The sequence below is a fragment of the Macrobrachium rosenbergii genome, chromosome 45 (assembly GCF_040412425.1).
Source record: "Macrobrachium rosenbergii isolate ZJJX-2024 chromosome 45, ASM4041242v1, whole genome shotgun sequence".
Classification (NCBI taxonomy): Eukaryota; Metazoa; Arthropoda; class Malacostraca; order Decapoda; family Palaemonidae; genus Macrobrachium; species Macrobrachium rosenbergii.
The window spans coordinates 20,753,461-20,778,362 of record NC_089785.1 but is presented as its reverse complement, the minus strand read 5'-3'; the positions used below and the strand labels follow the sequence as shown (position 1 = coordinate 20,778,362).

Genomic DNA, 24,902 nt, shown 5'->3' with positions numbered 1-24,902 from the left:
TACCAGTAGTGACTGGGCACTGACCCCTCAACACTGTTTTGAGTCACACCAGGTACCAGGGACCAGAACCCAAAATTTGGTGAGGGTATAAATGTCAGGTGTGGATGAGTTAGGCTATAGGTTGGGTTAGGTGCATTTGAAGTTAAAAATTCTCCATTTCAGAACCTCAGATGAATTAATGGTATACAGACTATTGCCAAATTCTTGAAAAGAACAATAGGCTTTCGAAGCACATTTCAGAAATCTATTATGGAAATCAAGATAATAATTATCATATCAGCCTCCAAGCACAAAAAAAAATCATGATGATAATTATGATAATTATGCCAGATTTTCCTCAAACAAATGTCATAAAAATCATGTTAATTATAATAACAATGAGTTGATTATTATTACGATGGTAATACCGTTCCCTCGTGCAAACGGAAGTAACGATAATTGTGATAATTGTGAAACTTTCATTTGATACTGATGTTTTGCTTGATAATTAATGGTAATTATTATAATAATCGAGATAAACATAATAAATGGTTTGCCAAGCTTCAGTCCATAACATTTGAGATCAACAGTGTGGCTGAACTTTGTCATAACTGACATTTCTCTCTCTCTCTCTCTCTCTCTCACACACACATATATATATATATATATATATATATATATATATATATATATATATATATATATATATATATATATATATATATATATATATATATATATATAATCTATATATTTATATATATAAATATATAATTATATATATATATATAAATATATATATTATATATATATATATATATATATATATATATATATATATATATATATATATATATATATATATATATATGCTTTCACATACAAAGTACCTACATGTCTAACCACACTAACTCATATACACGCACGCAGTCTTCAAGTAACAAAATTAAATACCCAAAAATCATAACACAAACACATTTGGAAAAATCAGCGCAAGGGTATGAAACGAATTGATGCCAAACACAGAATTTTATTTCCTTCAATAATTGACTCTGATGTGAATTGTTTCTGTAATTCTTTTCATCAGAAACAAACGTCATACATCAAGGAGGCCTACTGTGTAAGTGTTTGTGCAACAGTGTTTGTTTATGTATGTGCATATATATATATATATTATATATATGGTGTGGTTTGTATGTATGTATATATATATATATATATATATATATATATATATATATATATATATATATATATATATATATATATATATATATATATATATATATATATATATATATATATATATATGATTGTGTATGTGGCTAGCTCCTATGCTGTGCTATTTAAAACTAAATAAAAATGTGGAGAATTTCTTTGGTTTTCAATTGTATAAATTCTTATAATATATATCTGAACATTTTCGAAAGGTCAGTTAGCAGTCACAAGATCAAAATTGAGTTTATAATACACCAAGTTAACTGATTCCTTTACGAATCAGTAATTCAATTTTGAATTGCTAAAAAAATGAACTCGTTTCAGTGAATAACTTGAATTAAGAGTCATTACTTTTCAGGCGTTCTTTAATACATTCTTCTTCAATATTACTTGTGTACTTAATCTTAAAGTTTATTCTTCATATTCTGTATCGTTCTTTACCTTGTTTGAGTAAATTCCAAGATATTTAATCCTGATTCCAGTCTCATTCCAAGATCTTGAGTGGATCTAATTGTAACGATCGTCAGTTGTTTAAAACTACGAGATATGCAAGCTTCATATTCTGTATCGGTTTTAACCTATTTTGAGTAAATTCCAAGATACCTGTCCTGATTCCAGTCTCATTCCAAGATCTTGAGTGGACCTAACAGTAACCTATTCTTCTAGCGATCGTCAGTTGTTTAAATCTACAAGGTATGCAAACTGCTCAACTTGGCTAGCACACTCTCTGGGACTGGATACGAGAGCGCCAAAAACGTCGCGTTGCTGACGCCATCTGACGCTGTCTTTTACAGAGTGAGGTATCTCCCAATGTTTTTTTCAATGGAAAACCACTAATTTGAACTACACTAGCGTTACGTGGGTGTCAGGAATTCCTAACGTCGATGTAGACGTTATTAGCGCAGCTCTAGTAACGCCCAGGACCCACTAAGATCCTGGTAAACCCTTGCCTTACTGCACTAGACGCTGATGGCGACCAGCTCAGAGGAAGGCACCAGATAGACTAGACCTCTAGGCTCCTGTACAACAGTACCGAGGTCCAGGTGCCATACACCCTACTTAGACAGCATCCATAATGAACTGAGCATGCTTGTTTGATGCTCAGTAACGCTCTGAATACAGCGCTCTGGCCAAAACTAAACGTTTTTAGCGCTCGTGTATATCCAGTCCCCTTACGATTAAAACCTTGTGATTCTGTGGTGCCTTTCGTCTACTAAAATCCAAGTGCTTGTTTCATACTCAGTAAATGAAGTCTCCAGTTATAATTCTCTGTACTACGATAACTCTTTTCAATAATTCAGGCTCATCGTCATTCTTTTAGGACAGTGGTTCTTAATCTGGGGTACCTGTACCCCTTGCCTTAAACCTCGGGGTTAGAGACATGATAGCCAGTGCAGTGGTACGGTACATGTACTGTAAATTCATCATATGTTTGTATTGTATTTATACTGGATGGGGGTACGAAAACATTTCCTGAGATACCAGGGGGTACGGGCACTGAAAAAGGTTAGGAACCACTGGTTTAGAAGCCGGAGTGTGGGCGAGACCCTGGGCGTCCGGCCACCTGATTTTTTTTATTTTTTTTTATTTTTAAGGTTCCACGAAAGCATGAAAAGGGGAAAAATGAGAAAAGAAAATGAGGCATTGTTTCCTAAATTTTTCTACCTAGATTGCACAGTTCGTAAAACGGGGGCCATTTTCTGAAACGAACCGTTTCAATTCAACATTTCATCATTGTTTGTTTATATTTTATGTCGTCTGGCTAGACAGAGAATTATATTTGATCAACTCACCGTTCCTTTGGAGGGTGGCCTATTTGGGAATTCGGCTCCTACTGATGACGGTCTCGCCTGCAAATGAAGGTAATTTCCTTTAAATTGAGAGAGAGAGAGAGAGAAGAGAGAGAGAGAGAGAGGTTTCAAAAAGACACAGAAGACAAGATCTGGCGATTTCAAAGTGCGTTTTCAAGGTGGCGTTCCGCGGGGACATACTTTAGGGTCCACGCAGATAAATTCTGTACCATGCAGTCGCCATTATTGGCAATCACTGATTTATATATAGGATGTCAGAGTTGTGTGACGTCACTTAGCTGACATGAGTCACGTGACTTTAGTTTTGTCCCAGAATTAATGACACACCACATAATAAGCTACAAGATTTTCGTGACATGAACAGCAATAAATTCAAATTTTGATCTTACTTAGAAAAGACAAACTCAAAGTTAGGCTTTACAAAGGAACATCAAAGAAACAGTGAACTCAAAACTCGACTCAGCAAAGTAACAACGTATTCAAAATTGAACACCACTAAACGAAACTCAAAAACAAGTTCATAATTCGGCTTCATTGCCATAAAAACTCAAAATTTCACGCCATAAGAATACCAAAGCAAGCTAACAAAAAAATTACACTTGTAAAGCAACTACGACCAGAAAACTCAAAATCCAGCTTTATAAACACAATGAGATACAAAATAAGCAATTCAACTCAACTTAAAAAATCAAATAGGGAACAAGCAAACACAGAATTGAACTCTATAAACAAATAAGAAAAATAAATTCAAAACCCAAATGAAGAATCAAATGGACGATAAACTCAAAGCAAACTTTACGAAGAAACACAAAATAAAATATTCAAAAACTGAACCAAAGCATCTAGTAGACAAACAACAAACTCTAGGCAAACTCAGTAAAGAAACACACGCAAAAATTCAAAACTCAACTAAAAAAAACAAGAGACAAACCGCAAACCCAAAATCGAACATAATAAATAAACACAAAATAAAAAAAAATCATTCAAAACTCAACCAAAAAAATATATTAGACGATAGACAAACTCAAAATCGAACTCTATAAAGAATAAACAACTTCAAAACTCAACCAGAAATATCAAATAGACAATCAACAAACTGAGAATCGAATATAACAAATAACCACAAAATAAAAAAATCATTCAGAATTCAGTAGTAAAAAAAACAAACAGCAAACTCAAAAATCGAACTCTGCAACTCCGCAAAGAAACATCAATATCAAGACTCACAGGAGAGGACCCCCGGCTCTGAGGGGGCGTGGCACTTTTGCTTCTTTGGTCCACCGGCGATCCCAAATGCTGGCGGTCCTCTATGGGGACGGCGGGCGTGCCGAAGGCGTTGCCGAAAAGCATTTCACGCTGCCCGAGGAGATAGGCGAAGATTAGTTTAGTCAGTAGCTTAATCACATCAGGTCGGGTATCTACGAATGTAGCTGGCGAATTTCAAAGGAAATTTGCTGTGGGATTGGCCATGGGACAAGGAAGATTTGGTTCATTTTGGGGATGGGTCCGAATCCTAGGTTCTTTTCACAGAAAAATGTCTGAAAAAGCTCTGAATGTTTTCACCTGAAATTTTGCCAAGGACTGGACTATAGGCCATAGAATACTCCATTAGAATTCTAAATGGATCCTTAGACAGACATGGGGTAAATAATGAGGTTTTTACAAAACAATGCACTTTCTACTCATACTCACCCTTAGTTTAGCTTGCCCGGCCATTACCATTCTAAATCGCTTCGAGGCGAGCCCTATGAACAGGAGGATGATTAATCCCTGGAAATAAGAAAAAAATATAGAAGATTACCTCATTTGTTGCATACTTTCTAATCTTTTCATGATGACTATAACTCTACCTCTTTTAAGAGGTGGCTCTACCACTTATTTGGGTGTCATATCCAACTTTTCTACTGTATATAGGCCTGTGAAGGTTCACCAAAAGTAAAGATAAGTTATTTCAGCCACTTTGCCCAAGAGTGAAACACTGAATTTGAAGAAAAAAGGAAAAGGATTCAACCGAAAAGTTCCTGGAACCTACCGTCCACGAATTGAAGACCTGGAAGATGGGGTAAAAATTCAGGCGTCTGAAGTGGAAGTTCACATACGTGAGCAGCCCAAACATCCACGTGATGGAGAAGAATATCATGACGAATGCCGCCCCGTGGCAGAAGGAGCCGTAATCGTCTATGAGGTTGTCCTTCCTGCGGGGACGATGGAGAAGGATCAGTCTCTGGATAAGCCACAAGAGGGTTTGGTCAAGTGGTGAGAAAGGGAGAATATCAGTTAGCCTGAGAGGTTGTAAGTATGGAAGCTGGTGGATATCTACCACAGGGAGGTCTCAAGAAATCACATCACCCAACAACAGGAACAAAGCATACCTTAAAGCAGGTGTGGACATGTTACATATGACTATGCAGCCGAAGACGAAAGCAACTGCGCAGAAGAACATCTGTGGCGCGAAGAAGCAGTACTTGGGTTCGTTGGCCCAAGACATGAAGCAGCGGGGGTCCAGTCCCAGGTCGTGGAAGAAGAGGAGGAAGGTCAGGCCCACCGAAATCAAGGGTATGCTCCACGCCAGGAAGAAGTAGGCTCGGAGGCGGCCACTGATTACGCCTGTGTTAAAGTTAAGTATATTTTAGTTTAACCAGACCACTGAGCTGATTAACAGCTCTCCTAGGGCTGGTGCATAGGTAGGCGGCCACTGATTACGCCTGTGTTAAAGTTAAGTGTATTTTAGTTTAACCAGACTACTAAGCTGATTAACAACTCTCCTAGGGCTGGTGCATAGGTTACAGATACAATTCTATTTCTTTGATAAAATTTAGAAACATTGCTTGTCAGTCCAGGTGATGCCTAAGAGTTTCTACAAATAAATGTCAATGAAACTGTGCTCTGTGGTCCCCTTTGGGTCAAGGAACAGTTGATTAGATGACAAGATGGACTTAGATTTAGATGTGGGTCTTGGATTGCTCCTGAACTGTTTTTCCTTATTTTGGTTTTAGCAGAGACACGCCCCACTCCCTTGGCTTGGCGCCTTCGGGGTCTTACCTGCTGTAATGGCTTTGAACGAGGCGTGTCCCAGGACGAATATCCAGGCTCCCGCCCCCAGGTAGCACACGTGGATGAGGGTGCTTATGGCGGTGCAAACGTGGCGGTCATCCCTCACCGACTCCATGTCGGTGACCAACATGAAGATGGAGCCAAAGAACACGGCGAAGGCCAGGTTTAGACCGATGAGGTGGAACATGTCCTTCAGATCGCTTTGTGGGAGAGATAAGGAGACGATTGACAAGACACTGGAGAAGACTCACGTTGGAGAGGAGACTCAAAGACTCAAAGCAGGTATCGTCTTTACGAGGACAAAAAGAAATGTTATTGAATGGTACTACAGTACAACTTTTCCGGCAAAACTGAAGACTACTACCGCGGCCTAGTTCCCGCCAATTTCCGACTTGAATATCTATTGCCTTTTATTTGCGCATCTGTTTACGTTTATGTCATTTGTTTATGCTTATGATATTTACCGTCTTTTGTTTATGACTGCACGCTCATCCCAAGGGGACTGGTGCTAAACACGGCGCCCATTTTGCAAGTTAAATATAATATTTTATACTACAGTGGTTACCAAGACAGAGGGACGCGGTAGTAGTGTGCAGTTTTACCCTTTTCCAATGATAACTGGTTACAGAAGAGATCAGTCTTACCCAGAGACCAAGATGGTGATTATGTAGATCAGCAGAGCTATGAAGGAGAGGATGTAACCGATATACTTGACAATGGTCAGCCACAACTGCTCTGGAGGCACTTCCTGTGATTACAAATAAATAAATAAGTAAATAAATAAATAAACATCACTTTATTGGCAATTCAACAAGCTTTCAAGTCTCAATCATACTATAGTTTACTGTACCTAATTATATCACTTCGCTGTTTTCTGAAAATGTGATAAAGAATCATGGGAGGCCAAAGTATTTCCTCATGCTGCGAAAAAGATTAGAATTTTTCATATTTCGTCATTTTTTAGCCTGGATATTAAACATTACATTTATAATTATTGTGTATATATGTTGCCTAGTAATATAAAATAGGTTTTGTTGATTTTTACTTGGTAAACGTACAATGTATTCGGTATAAAGTTCTTCTCTAATTTTGACCTAGTTTTCCTCTTGTACACATATATTTTATTTTGTCTTGGAACTGTGTTCATATTTTGGATAATAATAATAATAATAATAATAATAATAATAATAATAATAATAATAATAATAATAATAATAATAATAATAATAATAATGTCTGCAATCTATCTCCGATTCGTCATGACCAACATAGGTCTAACAAGACGACGTAGCTGACTTTAGTACCAAGCTGCTGAAACACCAACTATGGCCAGTGACCTGTCGAGAAAAAACACTCCCACAAACATACAAACGCACACACAAACTCACCCTGGGTTCGACCTGTTCAGCGACGATGGCGAAAGTGCCAAAGTGCTCGCAAGCGCACTTGGTGTAGTCTTCTGTTGTGACCACGATCTTGCACCCGGTTCTGTCCCAGGCGCCATATTCGCCAATGGCAGGGTTGTACCAGGCGCAGATGCGTTGGTTTATCTGTCAATAGAACCCGTAGGTTTGTCAGTTTGTCTGTGAATAGAATCTGAATTCAGGTCGAGTTTTTAATGAAATAGAATCCGCAAAGACATATACCTTAGCTTGACAACCAAGAGAATTAAATACTCCAGTTTGACAATGAACGGAGGAATAGAATATGCAGATACTGCAGTTTGTCTTTGTCTATGAATAGTTTGAAAATGTCTCAGCTTATCTGTGAATTAAATCTGGAGTTGTCAGTTTGTTAATGAACAGGGAATTGAAATTCAATTGATTTTTTTTTAAAGTTAATCGAATCCACAAATGCGTCAGTTTGTTTGTGGATAGAATGTGCAATGATTGAAACCCAAAATATGTCAGTTTGTGAATAGAATTTGAAAAGTGGTAATTCTCACCTGGGAAATATTGTTTGTGCTACCGTAATGGTATCACGAATATGAGAGAGAGAGAGAGAGAGAGAGAGAGAGAGAGAGAGAGAGAGAGAGAGAGAGAGAGTAGGGTGTCCCAGAACTAGTTTGAGGCACCTCGCACACTGACCACTTGCGAGCCTTGCAATATTTTTCTTTGATCAATTGCTGTAAATTTATTTTTCAAGTTACAACTCTAGTTATGGTCTCATTTTGAAGCTGAATACTTTTACTGTACTGTAACGTATTCGTAAACCGAAAACGACAGAAATGAGAGGCCAAAATCACGAAATGAAATCAGCCAAAAGGTTTCAACAAAGGAAGGTCATTTGCAGACGTCAGATTTTTTCAAATAATGAAGAACTTTACCTCGTACACAGTCTCGTTGTCATGGAACTTCAGCTGCCTGAGTGAGTACTGTTTGAGGTTGTGTTCGAACTTCAGACGAATAGGGTTGTCATTCCCCAGCGTCGGGACGCAGGGCGGGGCCCTTGAGTCTATCATCCTGTACTTGTTCAGGACAGGGTTGGTCTCTGCTCTCACTGACATGACGCGCGAGTCAAGCTTGTAGTCCAGGTATTTGTCCATGGTGCTGGAATGAAGAATAAAAGAGTGGATGGCGGTTAGCTTTGCGTTCCAGCTCTGCAATCCAGGATTGCTCTGTGTTGACAAGGGACACAAAAGAGGGGCGTGAATGATCTGGCTTTTCAATCCAGCTTTTTAATCCAAATTATGACCCAAGCATTAGTCCATCTTGAAGATATGAAATAGAACTAAGCAAAATATTCGCAAAACTGGATTACATTCCAAGAGATTTTCGTTGCGGAAACGAAATAGATATTTAGCTTTTCAGCCTTAATCAGCTTTGATTAGACCGAATAAAGACAGTCTTCCATTAGTACTAAATGCTCACCGGAATACTTCATGCATGCATAGGCCTATGTGTTTCAAATGATGAGTGTTAGATCATCAAATGTGTAAAACTAGCAAGCAACTTTAAGAAGTCAGTATTTTCCTTCATCCAGTCATTAAATCGTCAAGTTATTAAGCAAGCAAAGTGGGTAATTATTAAGTCACTTACTCTCTGTTCACTCTGGGGGGAACCACGTCGTCGTAGTTGTTATAGAGCATCGAAATGATGTTCACCGCCCGAGAGTCACATCGGCTGTCGTCGAAGAGCCTGGTTGGGACTGTGGGAGACAATTTTGACTATTATTCTAGTTATTGATAAAATTTAAGTACATTTATTTATTCATTTATTCAGTTTCTCCCGAGATGTAACCGAGTACGGGACCTTTCCCTGGAAAAAGCCGGACGCCATATCTTAAAAACTAACCATAGAATTTTCTTGAAAATAATCTCATTATGTTTCCCACACCCATTTGACTTTGACAAAATCACTAGTTATTCTCCTCATTTTTAGCTTTATTAGAAAACGATGGCCTTGACTGTTGCGACGCCATTTTACAGAAGCGAATCAATCATGATTCAACAGACGTCTTAGCATTCTCTTGCAAATTGACGTTGTTGTGAAACTCATCTCAAGGACCTCCAACTCTCTCTCTCTCTCTCTCTCTCTCTCTCTCTCTCTCTCTCTCTCTCTCTCTCATCCTTATAACAGGAAACCACCAACTCAAGGACCACCTAGTTTGACCAAGCTTTCACATCAGTCACTCCTATAATGTCAATTTTTCCTGCAGTCTTCCTGCCCCAAGGTCCATTAACACGCCCTTCTTGCAGAAGAGGGCTCGTTCTGCCCCCCTTTGCACACTAGTAAATTGTTTCCCAAGCTCAGTTCACCAATGTTACTATCTTTAAAAGACAATTCAGCCCTTAAAAAGTCCCTCGGTGGGATGGGACTAGTACAATACATTTGGGGTTCCTACCAGCCGCCCTGTCGTACGGCAGATTCCACTTCTTCCGGATGTCCGGCAGCAACTTGTACTCCGGGAACTCGTAGAAGTCCCTGTTGGCACGCAGATCCCCCGACGTGATCTTGTAGGTCTCGGCAACTGGAAAAAAAGAGGAAATAACCATGAGTTGACTTAGCAGACCACCAAGTCCAAGGTCACCGTAGAAATCTACCCCAGATTGTTTGCAGTTCAGAACTCTCCCCCCACCTTCCATCTTTTCATCCTCTATCTGCAATCTTCTATTCTTTCGTCAGACCTGAGGCAAATAAGGGCCTTGCATTGGGTTGCCCATCCCATCGGCACCTATATCATTCCAGTGCACAGCTGGTCGCAGCCGCTGAAAGAGAGAACAGCCCTACCAAAGTTACTCACGTATGGTGTCAGTAGTCCTCGTGAATTTGTAGGGATCCGATCCATTCGGGAAGACGATAGCCTTTGACACTCCCATCATCCAATTCTCGAGGTCGCCGATGACCTTAGTCGAACCTGGCTTATCCTTCTGGACCTCCTTCCACTTCTCGAAGGACGAGGGGAGGAACATGTTGCTCACCGAATCCAGTATGTCCTGAGGAAGGTGATGTTGATGTAACCATTTGAAGGGCAGAATCTTACATGTTTTCCACTGAGCACCTAAGGTGATGTTATACTGGTGACTATGTTTAAGGAGGTACCAAGTTAGACTGAATGCCAGTCTTGGGTACGTTGGTGTAAAAAGGGGATGCCTTGTTAGACTGAATGCCAGTCTTGGGTACATTGGTGTGAAAAGGGGATGCCATGTTAGACTGAGCGCCAGTCTTGGGTACGTTGGTGTAAAAATGGGGGATGCCTTGTTAGACTGAATGACTGTCATGGGTACATTGGTGTAAAAAGGGGATGCCATGTTAGACTGAATGCCAGTCTTGGGTACATTGGTGTAAAAATGGGGATGCCATGTTAGACAGAACGTCATTCTTGGATACAATGACAAGACTGACAGAGAGAGAGAGGGGAAAACATTAGTTGAGAAGTAATATACAAATAGAAAAACAAGATTTGCAGCAAAATACATAAGACTTAGAAATTCTCATTTCATGAGCTAATGGGAATCTCCCTTTTCATTTTCTTATTGCAACATGCAGTATGTTTAATCTCACCCTGATGCAGTTATTTTCTTCCTGTTTATAATTAATTGGAGATGACCCCAAATCGGATCTTTCCTAGATAGTGACCCCCAAAGGTTTTCGGGGGTTGTTATCTAGGACTAATATTTCTTGGGAGTTATTATCTTTATGATATTTATAGTCTTTTGTTTATGTTTTTACGGTGATCCCCAATGGGCTTGTACTAAACACGCCGGGTTGAAACCCTTGGTGGTCACTATCTAGGAAAGCTTCCCCAAGGCTATTACAAAATGGGTTAGGATACAAGGGCAACCCTTAAGCAATTATTAGGATATAAACATAATTTTAAATAAAAAGAATCCATCTTCTCTTGGATGGGAAACCAAAAGACTGTGATCAAATCAGTTGGCTGCACCTCTGAAAGACTCCTCACTGCTCAAGCAAAAGATTCTCTGGTTTAAAGTCATAACACTTTCATTTAAGTCTACATTTTCCCCACCAGACTTTAACACCGTACAGAGTAAAATCAGACACTGATACTACAGTTAACTGGGAAGTCAGACTTCAGTTTTGAATTGTTCTTTCTCTACAATTCTTTCAGAAAGTCTGAGAAGATTTCAGCTCAGCAAGGTGCAACATAAACATCAGGTCACATTCAGAGACAATGGGCTTTGGGAGTTAGCTGTGAAATTTGAGTTCTTTCAAAAGGTCTGAGAAGATTTCAGCTCCTCACGGTGCGACGTAAACATCAGGTCACATTCAGAGCCAAGAGACGATGGAATGGGCTTTGGAAGTTAGCTGTGAAATTTGAGTTCTTTCAGGACCACTGAACGAACATTCGAAATCAAAATAGAATATTTAGGCTTCTATTATCCTCACCAGCATCTTTTCGTGGGATTTGAGATTTATCACCCTGGGAACGGAGGAATTGGACGTCATCTTCTCCATAATCTCCAACAGGCTGGAGAATCTGGCAACATCCTTCACACTGGGAGGCGCCACTGTACCAGACGAGGCTGAAAAATAAAGAGATTACTGTATAAAATATATATATATATATATATATATATATATATATATATATATATATATATATATATATATATATATATATATATATATATATATATATATGTGTGTGTGTGTGTGTGTGTGTGTGTGTGTGTTCAAATACCAATGGTAATGATGGCATAAAAAAATGCTTATCTAGCACTTTTGTGTATTTATTGTATACACAACTCCTGCTCAAAATCCATGTATAGAATATACATATAAGCGCTTTATAAGTATTCTTTTACTTCACCTTATTCTGGTATTTGACATACATATGCACACACATACACACACACACACACATATATACATAAAACAGTTATTAAAACAGTCATAGTACTGTATATATCATAACGTATGTGGTAGAACTGAAATGGTGAGAAAGATGGAGACCCAAAGTGCTAAAACAGTTTGGCTAGTTGAAAGGATGGGTAAAAGTGTCTTAGGATGATCTGGTCATGTGGAAAGAATAGCTTATGATTGTTGGTAAACACTATACAAATCAGGGTCTTATGAGGGAGGAAAAGAGGAAGACCTGGATCAATGTAATGAGAGCTGTACTGGGAAGGGACTTTAATATCCAGGAAACGTGACAGAGGTGAATGATGCAGAATGTGTAGGTGGGCACGAGCCTTCTGTGTAGGCGAAGAAAGGGTTAATATCCCGTGCTAACCTGTGGGACTTGAGGCAGTGGACTGCACTGCTGTGGAAGAGGAGGAAGAAGTCGATGAGGAAGAAGAAGAAGAAGTTGGCGCTGGGGCCACTGAAGGCGTCGGCTCCTCAGCAGTCATTTTCTTCAAGATCTCCGCAGCTGAGGCCTGTTGGTTGACGTCGGTGAGGTCCACATTTTGCATCATCTTGCTGAATTTTTCAACGTCCACGTCGGAGAAATTAGCCTCTGGTGACGTACAGAAAGAATTGCTTATTCATTTGCTTGCCATCCGCTCCTTATCTGCCCGTATATCTTTAGCTCGTGGGTATGTGATTTCCTAAATCAAATTTGCTAGTCAAGTTCGTGGTCTCTCGCCACAATAAGGAATAGTCATGTAACATGAAATTCACTTAACTTACCAAAACCGCCGAAGAAGAAATTTGTCTCGTTGTCCGGCAACCTTCTCTTCCACATTGCTACCTCGTCAAACTGAGCATCATTGTATCCTGTGTAATTTGTGTTGGAAGAGGTCCTGTGACAACCGATCATCACCATTGATGGGTCTAAGGGTGGCTGTTTTGTTGCAGAGGTCCCAAAAACGCGTTGCCCTACTTTCTTCAGGTCTACAAAAAGCTAAAGGGAGAGGCCATAGCTGATAATTATACTACTATTGATAAAATTCTCTTGGTAAACTTAAAAATTACATGAATACTTATCAGTGATGGACCTCTACAAAAACTGGAAGGTTTCTTGAAATCCTTTCAGAAATACCGTACTGTATACTCTGTGACACATTTAGCAAAGAAAAAACCTGTCTACGAAAGGCCTACCACGAAAATATTCATTTTATTTTACCACAACATTACCAAAATGGCTGGAGAACTATGAACACAAGATTACTAAGAGGAAAAAAGTAATCTCCCAGGAGATGCTGAGCTGGACTCAAGTTATGGTCATTTTACCTCGAAAACCTCTGACGAAAAACTTCACACATAAGGAAAGAGTAATTTTGCAGATAAAATTAATCAAAAGACTTGAGAATGAAAACAGATGGCTGGTGGCTATTGAGGAGGATTGTGAGTGAACTTTTGAAAGAACCATAAGGAATACCAGTATAAATAAAAAGAGGAGGACTTAGACACTGTGGGCCAGTAGTAATAAATATAGAGCCAAAAGTGAAACATTTGGGCTAAGGAGCCCTGTTACAAACCAAATTGAAGTTTAGAGACACCCAAAGCAACACCAACCTGACAACATTTGCTTAGATTTGCTGGACTACCAATTCCTCAAATTTGGCTACCTTTACACTAGTTCCAGCTTGCTTACCTCCAGCCTAGCCTGCATACTACTAAACTGATTTAAATCTGCTTGATCCTCAATTTTTTCTCAATATTGTGACCTTCTGATTTGGTTATCGTTGAAAGTGGCAAGTTCGCTCAGATCTGCCTACCTCCAGTCCTTTCTCCCCAGTGGCAGTTGGCTGCTCCCACCGGATAGCGATGTTACTCCAGGTGTTATTGGGAGCTATTCCGGCAACCTCCACTTTCCAGTACTGGTCGCCTGTTGACACTACAGCCCCAAGCCAGAATCCCTTGTGGTAGATGGCAATGCCTGGATGACCTGTGTCATCACCGCCTATTCCAAACAGAAGGAAAAAGTTATGGAACAGTATAACTTACTGCAGCTGTGATAAATAATGTTATCTTTGTGTTATGAGCAGAATTTATAATTTCAAAAACTGTCAGGGGAATCTGTAGTCATCCTTAGGTCACCTTTGCATTCAAAACATAAGAAAAATTATATTGCAACATAGGTTATAAAACTAACAGCCACTTAGAGGAAACAAGAAGAAGAAGCAAGCAGGAGTCTGGTGTGAAAGACTATGGGTCGTAGGGAGATTCAGTGGCCATCAGAGTGGCTGGGTGAATGTTTGTGCACCAGAGACAGAATTTTCGTTTGCATAAGCCACATAGAAATTTTGAAAGTTTTCTTAATCTTTAAGAAATGGATCAGTCACTTTCATCTAAGGTCAACTTGAAATATTTGATTTTGACATCAGCAGTTCTTTTCTTTGTAGTGAAACATACTTGCAGAGCTCTTGAAACTAATTTGTTGATGCTAAGCCCTTTGAACATACATCGAGGTTTTACTAGAAAATTACCACAACAATAGTAGAAAAATAAGTTCCAGTAAGACTTCTTATATCTTAGCAGCCGAGCAAAAGATACTAATGTATAAAGAACTTCAAATACGGGTCCTACCAGAAGACTAATACTGACATTCTTGTAAAATAAAATTCTAAAAAATGTGAGTTATAATTATAAACTCAGCAAGCTAGTAACTGGTACATGACTGTACATAAAAATTCTATCTGAAATTGACATTGTTAATCTTATGATTACCATTGCAATTTACTAGTATAGTTTCTGCTCTCCTGACATCACTGATCAACCCAGAAAATATATATTTATGGTTATAAGCCCATAGGTTAAGACATGCAAAGATAGGAACAACAGTGGGCTCTCAGTTAGGCCTGAGAGGAACTGGGAATGCTGATTAAGAACATTTTCTGATTCACACTTCTACTGACCCGTAGATATGATGTATTTGTGGTCATCTTCCGTGAAGTTCATGGACTCCCCAAACTGGTCAGCCGCAACGATGGTCTTCTCCCAGATACTGACACTGAATCCTGCCGTGCATTCCTTAGGATTCCGAGTGCAGTTTTCAGTACCCACTTGATACTCTTTGTGGACCATGCACTGTAAAGAAGAGAACAACTATTTTCCCAGTACTTAGTAGTCCTACTGCATGGTCAATCCTTCTTAAAGAGAGTGGTAATTGACAGGTATGTGAATGCAGTCAGGTGCGCTCACGAGCTCTTTTGATTCTTGGGTGTCTTACAGCCAAACAAATGACACTTCGTGTAGTCTGATTGTATGGAATTTACTTTTTTAGAATATATTTCTTTCACAATAAATGCTTTACTTATGATAACTCAAATCACAGTGCAGGTGGGAGAGATCAAGCTGCAATAAACTCTCCTTTTCAGAGCTTTTAGGACTGGATAAAGTAACAATCCCTGGCTGCAAAGGGGACAGGGAGTTGTGTTTATGTGACAGAAACCCCAATATGTAAGAGTAAGTCTGTGAGATTTGTAATATGTAAATGTGACATACTGTGTCCACCTTCCATCAGAGAGAATGGCTCGTATTGTCATACTGCATGCCTTTATGCAACAAAAGTAGTAGAAAGTAACATGATGGATTGGCAAATAGAAGCAAAAAAGTTCTAGGTCTTATGAGATGCCATAATGAGGAAGGGATCGAGGTTTAAGGTGACAATGATGATGGGTCTTCAGGTTTTTTTATGTAAACTGAAGTAAGTGTGACTTGTTGTGCTGCTACCACAGAACCTAGAGTGAACATCAATCCACTTACAAGTTACATTGCTAAAGTCAAAATCACGAATATTGTTTAGCCCCTCCTTGCAACTGCCATTAAAACTGGATAACCAGGAAGACTTTACTTCAAAAAGTACTTAAATACTAAGAAAGAAAGGGCCCTGATTCCATGGACAAAAAATTTGCTCGACGTTGAGATGTTACCACTACTTTGAGATTGTATTCCTACGCTTTGCTCATTAATACATCTAACTAAAATGAAAAGTCTTGGAAACGGCTTATCACTATGGAGGAAAAACCACATTACCTGATATAGCTGCTAAACTTACTGCAAGCAAAAATTCACCTTAATGTTATTTTGCAAGAACAAAACACACCCGGTGATGATGAAAATGAAGTAAGTAAAGAAAATGATGATGTAAATCTGTGGAAAAAGCTAGACCTTTGTGAACAGGCCAGCAGCACCATCCCCTGTTTATGTGCACCTGCCTGTCAACGACCATGTTTTTTAATAAGGAATGAAATGTCTGGGCAAATCATTAACCAAGAAGTTAGACAGTTTTAAATTTTGCAAGTGTAGTACCTTGGAAAAGACAGCAAAGCTGGATAATTTGAAAGAAATTTTTTTCTTGGAATTTGCACAGAAGGGAGAGAGAAGAGGTCTGTGTAGCAAAGTCAAGAGACTCCCAGAGCTGACTCAGTATGCAAGGTGAATGTGTGCAAACTGAAATGAACCTACAAAAGGTTGCTCCAACTAAGTAAGACTCAGAAATCTGATGGTTATATATATAGGGTACATACCTGTTTGTCTTTGGAAGACAGGCTCACAGCGTACCCAAACCCAAAAGGCCCGTCTGTCGTAGCATAATTATCATCCTTCCCATTGGCGTCTGACATGTTGTTCTGAACGGTACCCCAGTAGTAGTCCGACGTCGCAGGGTAGGACGGGTCTGCAAAAGGCCGTAGGGAATGTTTCATCTGAAAATGTTCTATTTAAAGCCATGCTCTTCAAAGCCAAGAGTGAAGAAGGGCAGGGTATAGAGCAGGGTCTCCAAACTATATCCTGGAAGCCACATCCAGCCAGAAGCCACATCCAGCCAGAAGCCACGTCCAGCCAAGACTGAAGAAGGGTGGGGTATAGAGCAGTGGTCTCCAAACTATACCCTGGAAGCCACTTCAAGCCAGAGGATACATCCAGCCAGAAGTCACATCCAGCCTGCCACATGATTTCACCTGGCCCACAGCTAATATTCAAAAGCCATATACTGTACTGTAAATCCCAATTTTACCAGTTGTAGCCAGTCACTTGAACCTCAAGTGTGGTGGTAGTCAGCCGTCTCCCATCCCCCCTGCTTCTGGCATTGTCTTCAGAATTATCATTTTCATATTCAAATTGCCCTGTTTGTTTTACTTTAGTGTGAAATAATCAAATATGTGAAACTGGCTTTTCTTATTTTTCCCTGGCAAAGATACATAAAATATGTAATGTGGCCCTCGTACTAAAAAGTTTGGAGACCCTGGTATAGAGAATAAGCACTGATCTAAGTTTGTCAGCATTGTTATATATCTGTATTGAAACCGCCTGGCGTGAGACAGCTAAATATAACACCTGGGATACAGGAGTCCCAAAAATCACTGTTACATACCTATCTATTGTTATGAATTACAAAGGAATCAACATGCACATGCAACAGTCCCTAAAGGCCGTTAACTTTCAAGTGAAAGGAAGACAGGGAGAAATAAAACCTATGAATAACAAAAATCTACGACTGATGAATTTTTTGCACACACAAACAGCAATGTAAGACAGAAAACTATGAAAGTGTGATACTTTGAAATGACATTACAGTTTTTCTAAACTTAAGGTACCAGGGCAGCCCACGGCAACTACAAGTCTCCATAGATCTTGCCTAGGAATGCCGCTAGAGGCCTCGGCGTAGCGGCCGTTGGTTAGGAAGAGGGACAACAAAAACGATTCGATCATGCCTAGGAAGCTAAATCATCCACACACCATGAACGATGATACTCGGATGGGGCGTTCATCAGTCATTCATGAAGCAAGTTGTGTCCAAGAAGGCACAGCGCAAGACATTAGAAATGGAGAGACTAGAACAACATCGACTTACCGTAGGGTGGCAGAGTGGGTAGAATCACTGGGGGCTCCGTTGGCGGTCCAGGCGTGGTATCTGGAACTGCAGAAGGGGGGGGAAGGAAGGCGGAATACCCACGAGGGAAAGAGAGGGTAAAAAAAGAGGCGTTTCTGCATTAATTCTTCATGGAGGTCATTCTTTTTGATGAAATAAGGGCTTGATGGTGATGATGATGGTGGCTGATGGGTGTGATAATGAACCCAATGGGAATAGAGACAGAGAGAGATAAAGAAGTGGATGGAAGAACAGGGAGAGGAATCAGATGAAATGAGAGAGGGCAGAAAGAGAGAGAGAGAGAAAGAGATATAGAAAACGGAGAGAGGAGTTGTTTCCTTGTACACAAACAGAAATCGAGAAACTGACAATAGTAAACTCTGGCTCGCGGCGCTGTCGGGAGGATCATTACTTTGATAAATAATTAAGAAGTTCTTTGTCTGACCAATTAGTAACCTGCTTATCCAATGACTTAGCTATCTAACTAAAGACTTAGCTACGTAAATTAAAGAAATCGTTAAGAATCGCCAAGTAGGGGGGGCCAATTTTGATGTTGAGTGCCGCTCCCGAGAGCGCCATTGTTTTCGAGCCGATACATCTCTCTAGGTTCCAAGAAAGATGTTTACAGTATGGATTTATCTTAAAATAAAAATGATGCTCCCGGCGAGCGTCTGGACGATCCAGATCCATCTCATCCGTCCTGGAATCCTTAAAGACTCTTGGAATGTCGTCCCCAGCATCCAGTTGGGAAGGCGGCCGCTGTGTCTTTCGAGCCTTCTTCAGTGCCTTCTTCTCTCCTGACGGAGGCTTTGGAGTCTGTTGGTGAAGGATTGAGAACATCTATTACAATAGCTATTTTCGAGGCATTTCTGTTATTTACTTTTATTGTCCGCACTGTTTTTAGCATTTACTGAATCACTTCGGTGTGTCGTTAGTATCATTTGAAGGCTCAAGCATCACACGTAAAGGTAAGAAGCTTTTGTCTTGTATAATATATATATAGTGTGCTGTCCCTGTATAAATTCATTCAATTACAGTAACCAATTTGCATACGTTACCTGGAACAAAATATGTTTAGATGTCGACATAAATTCAGTCTTGTGATCCGGGAATATCATGGTCATGTATTGCATTGCTCTGGGACCCAGAGTCTCCGTCTGCAAGAAGGAATGCATTTATGAATACATGAACAAGCATATATAATATGTATATGAGGTCTACAAAGCTGAGGAAACTCTCTTCACCAGCTGAGAAGACTCTCCTCACCAGCTGAGAAAACTCTCCTTACACCTCTCCTCTCCAGCTGAGAAAACTCTCCTCACCAGCTGAGAAAACTCTCCTCACCAGCTGAAATAACTCTCCTCACCAGCTGAGAAAACTCTCCTTACACCTCTCCTCTCCAGCTGAGAAAACTCTCCTCACCAGCTGAGAAAACTCTCCTCACCAGCTGAAATAACTCTCCTTACACCTCTCCTCTCCAGCTGAGAAAACTCTCCTCACCAGCTGAGAAAACTCTCCTCACCAGCTGAGAAAACTCTCCTCACCAGCTGAGAAAACTCTCCTCACCAGCTGAGAAAACTCTCCTTACACCTCTCCTCTCCAGCTGAGAAAACTCTCCTCACCAGCTGAGAAAACCCTCCTTACACCTCTCCTCTCCAGCTGAGAAAACTCTCCTCACCAGCTGAGAAAACTCTCCTCACCAGCTGGGAAGATTCTCTTCACCAGCTGAGAAAACTCTCCTCACCAGCTGAAATAACTCTCCTCACCAGCTGAGAAAACTCTCCTCCCCAGCTGAGAAAACTCTCCTTACACCTCTCCTCTCCAGCTGAGAAAACTCTCCTCACCAGCTGAGAAAACTCTCCTCACCAGCTGAAATAACTCTCCTCACCAGCTGAGAAAACTCTCCTTACACCTCTCCTCTCCAGCTCACCAGCTGAGAAAACTCTCCTCACCAGCTGAAATAACTCTCCTTACACTCTCCTCTCCAGCTGAGAAAACTCTCCTCACCAGCTGAGAAAACTCTCCTCACCAGCTGAGAAAACTCTCCTCACCAGCTGAAATAACTCTCCTTACACCTCTCCTCTCCAGCTGAGAAAACTCTCCTCACCAGCTGAGAAAACTCTCCTCACCAGCTGAAATAACTCTCCTCACCAGCTGAGAAAACTCTCCTTACACCTCTCCTCTCCAGCTGAGAAAACTCTCCTCACCAGCTGAGAAAACTCTCCTCACCAGCTGAAATAACTCTCCTTACACCTCTCCTCTCCAGCTGAGAAAACTCTCCTCACCAGCTGAGAAAACTCTCCTCACCAGCTGAGAAAACTCTCCTCACCAGCTGAGAAAACTCTCCTCACCAGCTGAGAAAACTCTCCACACCTCTCCTCTCCAGCTGAGAAAACCTCTCACCAGCTGAGAAAACACCTCTCCTCTCCAGCTGAGAAAACTCTCCTCACCAGCTGAGAAAACTCTCCTCACCAGCTGGGAAGATTCTCTTCACCAGCTGAGAAAACTCTCCTCACCAGCTGAAATAACTCTCCTCACCAGCTGAGAAAACTCTCCTCACCAGCTGAGAAAACTCTCCTTACACCTCTCCTCTCCAGCTGAGAAAACTCTCCTCACCAGCTGAGAAAACTCTCTCACCAGCTGAAATAACTCTCCTCACCAGCTGAGACAACTCTCCTCACCAGCTGGGAAGATTCTCTTCACCAGCTGAGAAAACTCTCCTCACCAGCTGAAATAACTCTCCTCACCAGCTGAGAAAACTCTCCTCCCCAGCTGAGAAAACTCTCCTCACCAGCTAGGGAAAACTCTCCTCACCAGCTGAAATAACTCTCCTCACCAGCTGAGAAAACTCTCCTCACCAGCAAGAGGCACTGGGTTTTCCTCTCGACTGAGAAGGAATGGATTTGTGGGTAATCTATCTAAATAAACCCTAGATAGATTACATTATGGTTCGGTGTGAGACAGCATAGTTTGCTGATGACGAACATCAGGAAGAAATTTAGAAAAACCCAGGAGAGGTTGAAGAGATCAAGAATTAAAGTATGGGATCTTAAAGAATAGTGTGAGCAATAATGAGATATGTAAGAGAAAGACATCAAGTAGGAATGAATATTAAGAGTGAAGGGAGTTCGTAGACTAGAAATATTTAAAATGAAATCAAAATAACATGCATAAAAGGTGCAGAGAAAGCAGTTGGTCAAACAAGTGGCTAAGGGGTGTCAAAATGGGGAGAAAAGTGGGTTGGAATACAAAGGTACAAGATTCAGTCAGGCTGAAGTCTAAGACTTTAAAGAACTGGAATGAGAGACGTTTGGAAAATACCGAGGAACAACACAGAGAAGTGGAGAGACTAAGATGATATTGGATATAGCAACTGAAAGAATTTTAAAGGAACTGAATAGAACTTTAGGCACAATGGGAGGCGAAAAGGATTATTAAACAATAAGAAACGCAAGGGAAAAGCAGAGGCGAGATCTGGGTCGGTCTAGTGTCATCTAAGACAGTGAAGGGAATATCTTGTTGAAGATGATGACATATAACGAAGATAGCTAGATTATTATGATGATCTTTTAAGTAAATAGAATATGTGAGGGGATTTGGGGGCGGTGGAAACAGTAGAAGGGCCTTTGATGAATACACAGTCACACAATCTAAGGAAGTAAAGAAGGTTTTAAGTAAAATGCAGAATGGCAAAGCATCAGATCTATCAGAGATGTAAGTGAAAATGCTGAAGGCATTTGGTATAGAGGAGGGGAAACATGGATGCTGGAACTTAAGGGCAATCTGGGAAGAGAAGGTAATGCCAAATTACTGGGAAGAAATTCTGATGGTAACAGTGTTTAAACAGGAGAGAGATGTTAAGGAGCAGGATAACTATAGACAGAGATTGTGAGGAATGGTGAACATTAGTACGGTTGCAATACTGAGAAAGGCACAGCTGACACCGTCTTTATAATAAAACAGTTAAAGGACAGGAGGCTGGAATGTAATCTGAAGCTCTACTGTGCATTTTTAGGCCTAAGAAATGTATTTGATATAATAAAAGGGAGGTAGTCTCCTAGTGGCAAATTCCTGAGACGTATGCTAGTATTGCACCATCCCTGGTTCTTTTTGCCAAGCCCCTAGGTTAGGTTAGGTAAGGCACTTCTGGGTATGGGAAACATAATGAGATTATTTTCAAGAAAATTCTATGGTTAGTTTTTAAGATATGGCGTCCCGCTTTTTTCAGGGAAAGGTCCCGGTACTCGGCTACATCTCGGAAAAATGCATCCAGGTACTTCAGAATGAGAAAACTTCCAGAAAAATTGGTAAGGTTGGTTAAAAGGATGTCTGAAAGAACAAGGACAGCAGTATATGATGCCCTGTGGCACAACATGTTTGAAGTTAGAGATGGCTTTTCATCAGGGATCAACACCTAGCCCATTCCTGCTTGTATACTACTATACTGGTTATGGATGCACTGAATGAAGGGTTCAGGAACGAAAATCTATGGGAATTGTTATATGCAGGTGCTCTGGTGCTTACGACAGAAACTGGAGAAGAAGAGCAAAGAAGCGTGAGATAGTGGCAGAAATATCTTGAATGGGATAGTATGAAGGTAAATGTGTAAATATGAGGTCCTGGTGCCTAGCAAGCAGGGAAGAGACATTTTTAGAGGATATAAGAGGCGCAGATTCAAAACGGGCAGATAATTTCAGATACTTAAGACCTACTTTAAGCCAAGGGAGAGGGCGTGAAGCTGAGGTTGAAAGCAGACTAAGAGTAACTTGGAGGAAATGGAGGGAGCTGGCAGGCTCAGTGTGTGACAAAAGAATGCCAAATAAACTAAAAATACCTATTGCACTGTAGCCTGATCAGACTAGTGGCGATACATGGTTCAGGAACATAGGCATTAAGAAGGAAGGAGGAACAGAAGCCATAGTGAACAGAAATAAGGGTGCTGAAGTGGATTTAAAGGATCTCTCTAGGTGAGAGGCTGGAAAATGAAGAAATTAGGAGAGTTCAGGACTTATAAAGATTACCGGTACGATATTGATATGGTATGTGCATGTGGTGAGAATGAGTGAAGAGGGCTTGGGTGGAACCTGTTATGGGTAGAAACGCGAAAGAAGACAAGGAATAAATGGAGAGATAAAGTGAAAGAGAATTTGAAGAAGAGTTCAGAGAAGGAAAATACTTTTGATAGGAATAGTTGGAGATGACGCATGAAACGTAGGCAGGAGCCTAAGTACCTGGTAGTTAAGCAACTGTGGTGAGTCATAACCAACCACGTCAGCGGAGGGCATGGGGACAGCAACCTCATTCCAACAAACTTGCTGGAAGTAAGGATACTAATAGATACTGGAACCATTCACGATAAGGGGAAAATAAATAATGTTACATATATATATATATACTTATGTATATACATATATGTATGTATGTATGTATGTATGTATGTATGTATGTATGTATGTGTGTATGTATGTGGGTATGCATATGTTCAAGAAACAGAGAAAGCTACTGGGTACTAAGTCAAAGTTCTGAGTTTGTGTAGAATTTACAATAAATGCTCATAAGGAGATAAATTTAATACAAACTGGTGCCTTTCCAGACAGTAACTCACCCCAGCTCAGCATTGCTCTGTCTTTCCAGGTAGAGTTCCAGAAGATACGCAAGTGAAAACTTCGACATTGCTGTTGTCGTGGAATGTTCGGGCCTCGTTCCAGCACAGGTTCTTGCTTCCAGAACAGACTGCATGGAATCTTAGAACCTTTTCCCATATTTCTCCTTCTTGTCATATTAATCCAGTCCACTTTTAACAAGGTCTCTTGTTTCTCGATTAAACAAAACAGGAATTCAGAACTGGGAACCGGAGTTGGAAACCAAAACTTGAATTCAGAACTGGGAACCAGAACTGGAATCCAGAACTGGATACCAGAACTGGAAACCAAAATTGGAATTCAGAACTGGGAACCAAAACTGGAAACCAAAATTGGAATTCAGAACTGGGAACCAAAACTGGAAACCAGAACTGGATACCAGAACTGGAAACCAAAATCGGAATTCAGAACTGGACACCAGAACTGGAAACCAAAATTGGAATTCAGAACTGGGAACCAAATCTGGAAACCAAAATCGGAATTCAGAACTGAAAACCAAAACTGGAGACCAGAGCTGGAAACCAAACAGGAATTCAGAACTGGAAACCAGAACTGTGAACCACAACTAACACCAGAACTGGAAGCCAAAACTGGAAATCAGAACTAGAAACCACACAGTGTGTCCACCTTGGAAAAGAGTCCGCTACCTTCTGGGGCCTCCCAAATACGCAGGTCGCGTCAGAGAGCCAAGCTTGTCACCTAGGTGACCTGGAACTGTTGGGCCATGTTGCCAAAACAAAACATAGGCGCGCATAACTACCGCTTATGCTGTGAGGGTGACGTACCAACTGTTAAATGCTCTGGAAATCAGGCTCAAGATTTCCAGTGAATTAAACAGGAGTGAAATTATGAACTGATCTATATGTATGTATATATATATATATATACATAGCCTACATATGTGTGTATATATACATATATATACACATATATATATCCAAACACTTATAAATTTGCCTAAGGATACATATACGTT

General features: G+C 40.4%; 1 protein-coding gene across 1 annotated transcript; it reads right to left on the bottom strand.

Moving 5' to 3' along the window:
- Positions 1–1,299: 1,299 nt before the first annotated feature.
- LOC136829769 (adhesion G-protein coupled receptor D1-like) lies at positions 1,300–24,252 on the bottom strand. Its single transcript, XM_067088643.1, has 22 exons — positions 23,890–24,252; positions 19,343–19,441; positions 18,267–19,100; positions 16,942–17,090; positions 15,328–15,499; positions 14,188–14,372; positions 13,157–13,370; positions 12,759–12,983; positions 11,912–12,048; positions 10,305–10,497; positions 9,906–10,031; positions 9,101–9,209; positions 8,389–8,611; positions 7,451–7,612; positions 6,707–6,810; positions 6,051–6,262; positions 5,381–5,615; positions 5,041–5,203; positions 4,701–4,778; positions 4,236–4,364; positions 2,991–3,047; positions 1,300–2,761 (listed from the first exon to the last, which is right to left on the bottom strand). The coding sequence occupies exons 4-22, from the start codon at positions 17,035–17,037 to the stop codon at positions 2,720–2,722; spliced, it is 2,862 nt and encodes a 953-aa protein (XP_066944744.1). The 5' UTR covers positions 17,038–17,090; positions 18,267–19,100; positions 19,343–19,441; positions 23,890–24,252; the 3' UTR covers positions 1,300–2,719.
- Positions 24,253–24,902: the final 650 nt, after the last annotated feature.

What these genes read in the sequence shown, in the direction of transcription:
- LOC136829769 (XM_067088643.1), bottom strand. Translation starts at nt 17,037, where the DNA reads ATGTCAGACGCCAATGGGAAGGATGATAATTATGCTACGACAGACGGG. An exon ending in TGTCTTCCAAAGACAAACAG is followed by an intron (nt 15,500 to 16,941) that starts GTATGTACCCTA and finishes TCTTCTTTACAG; the next exon opens with TGCATGGTCCACAAAGAGTA. An exon ending in GCCGTACGACAGGGCGGCTG is followed by an intron (nt 9,210 to 9,905) that starts GTAGGAACCCCA and finishes TGTCTCCCACAG; the next exon opens with TCCCAACCAGGCTCTTCGAC.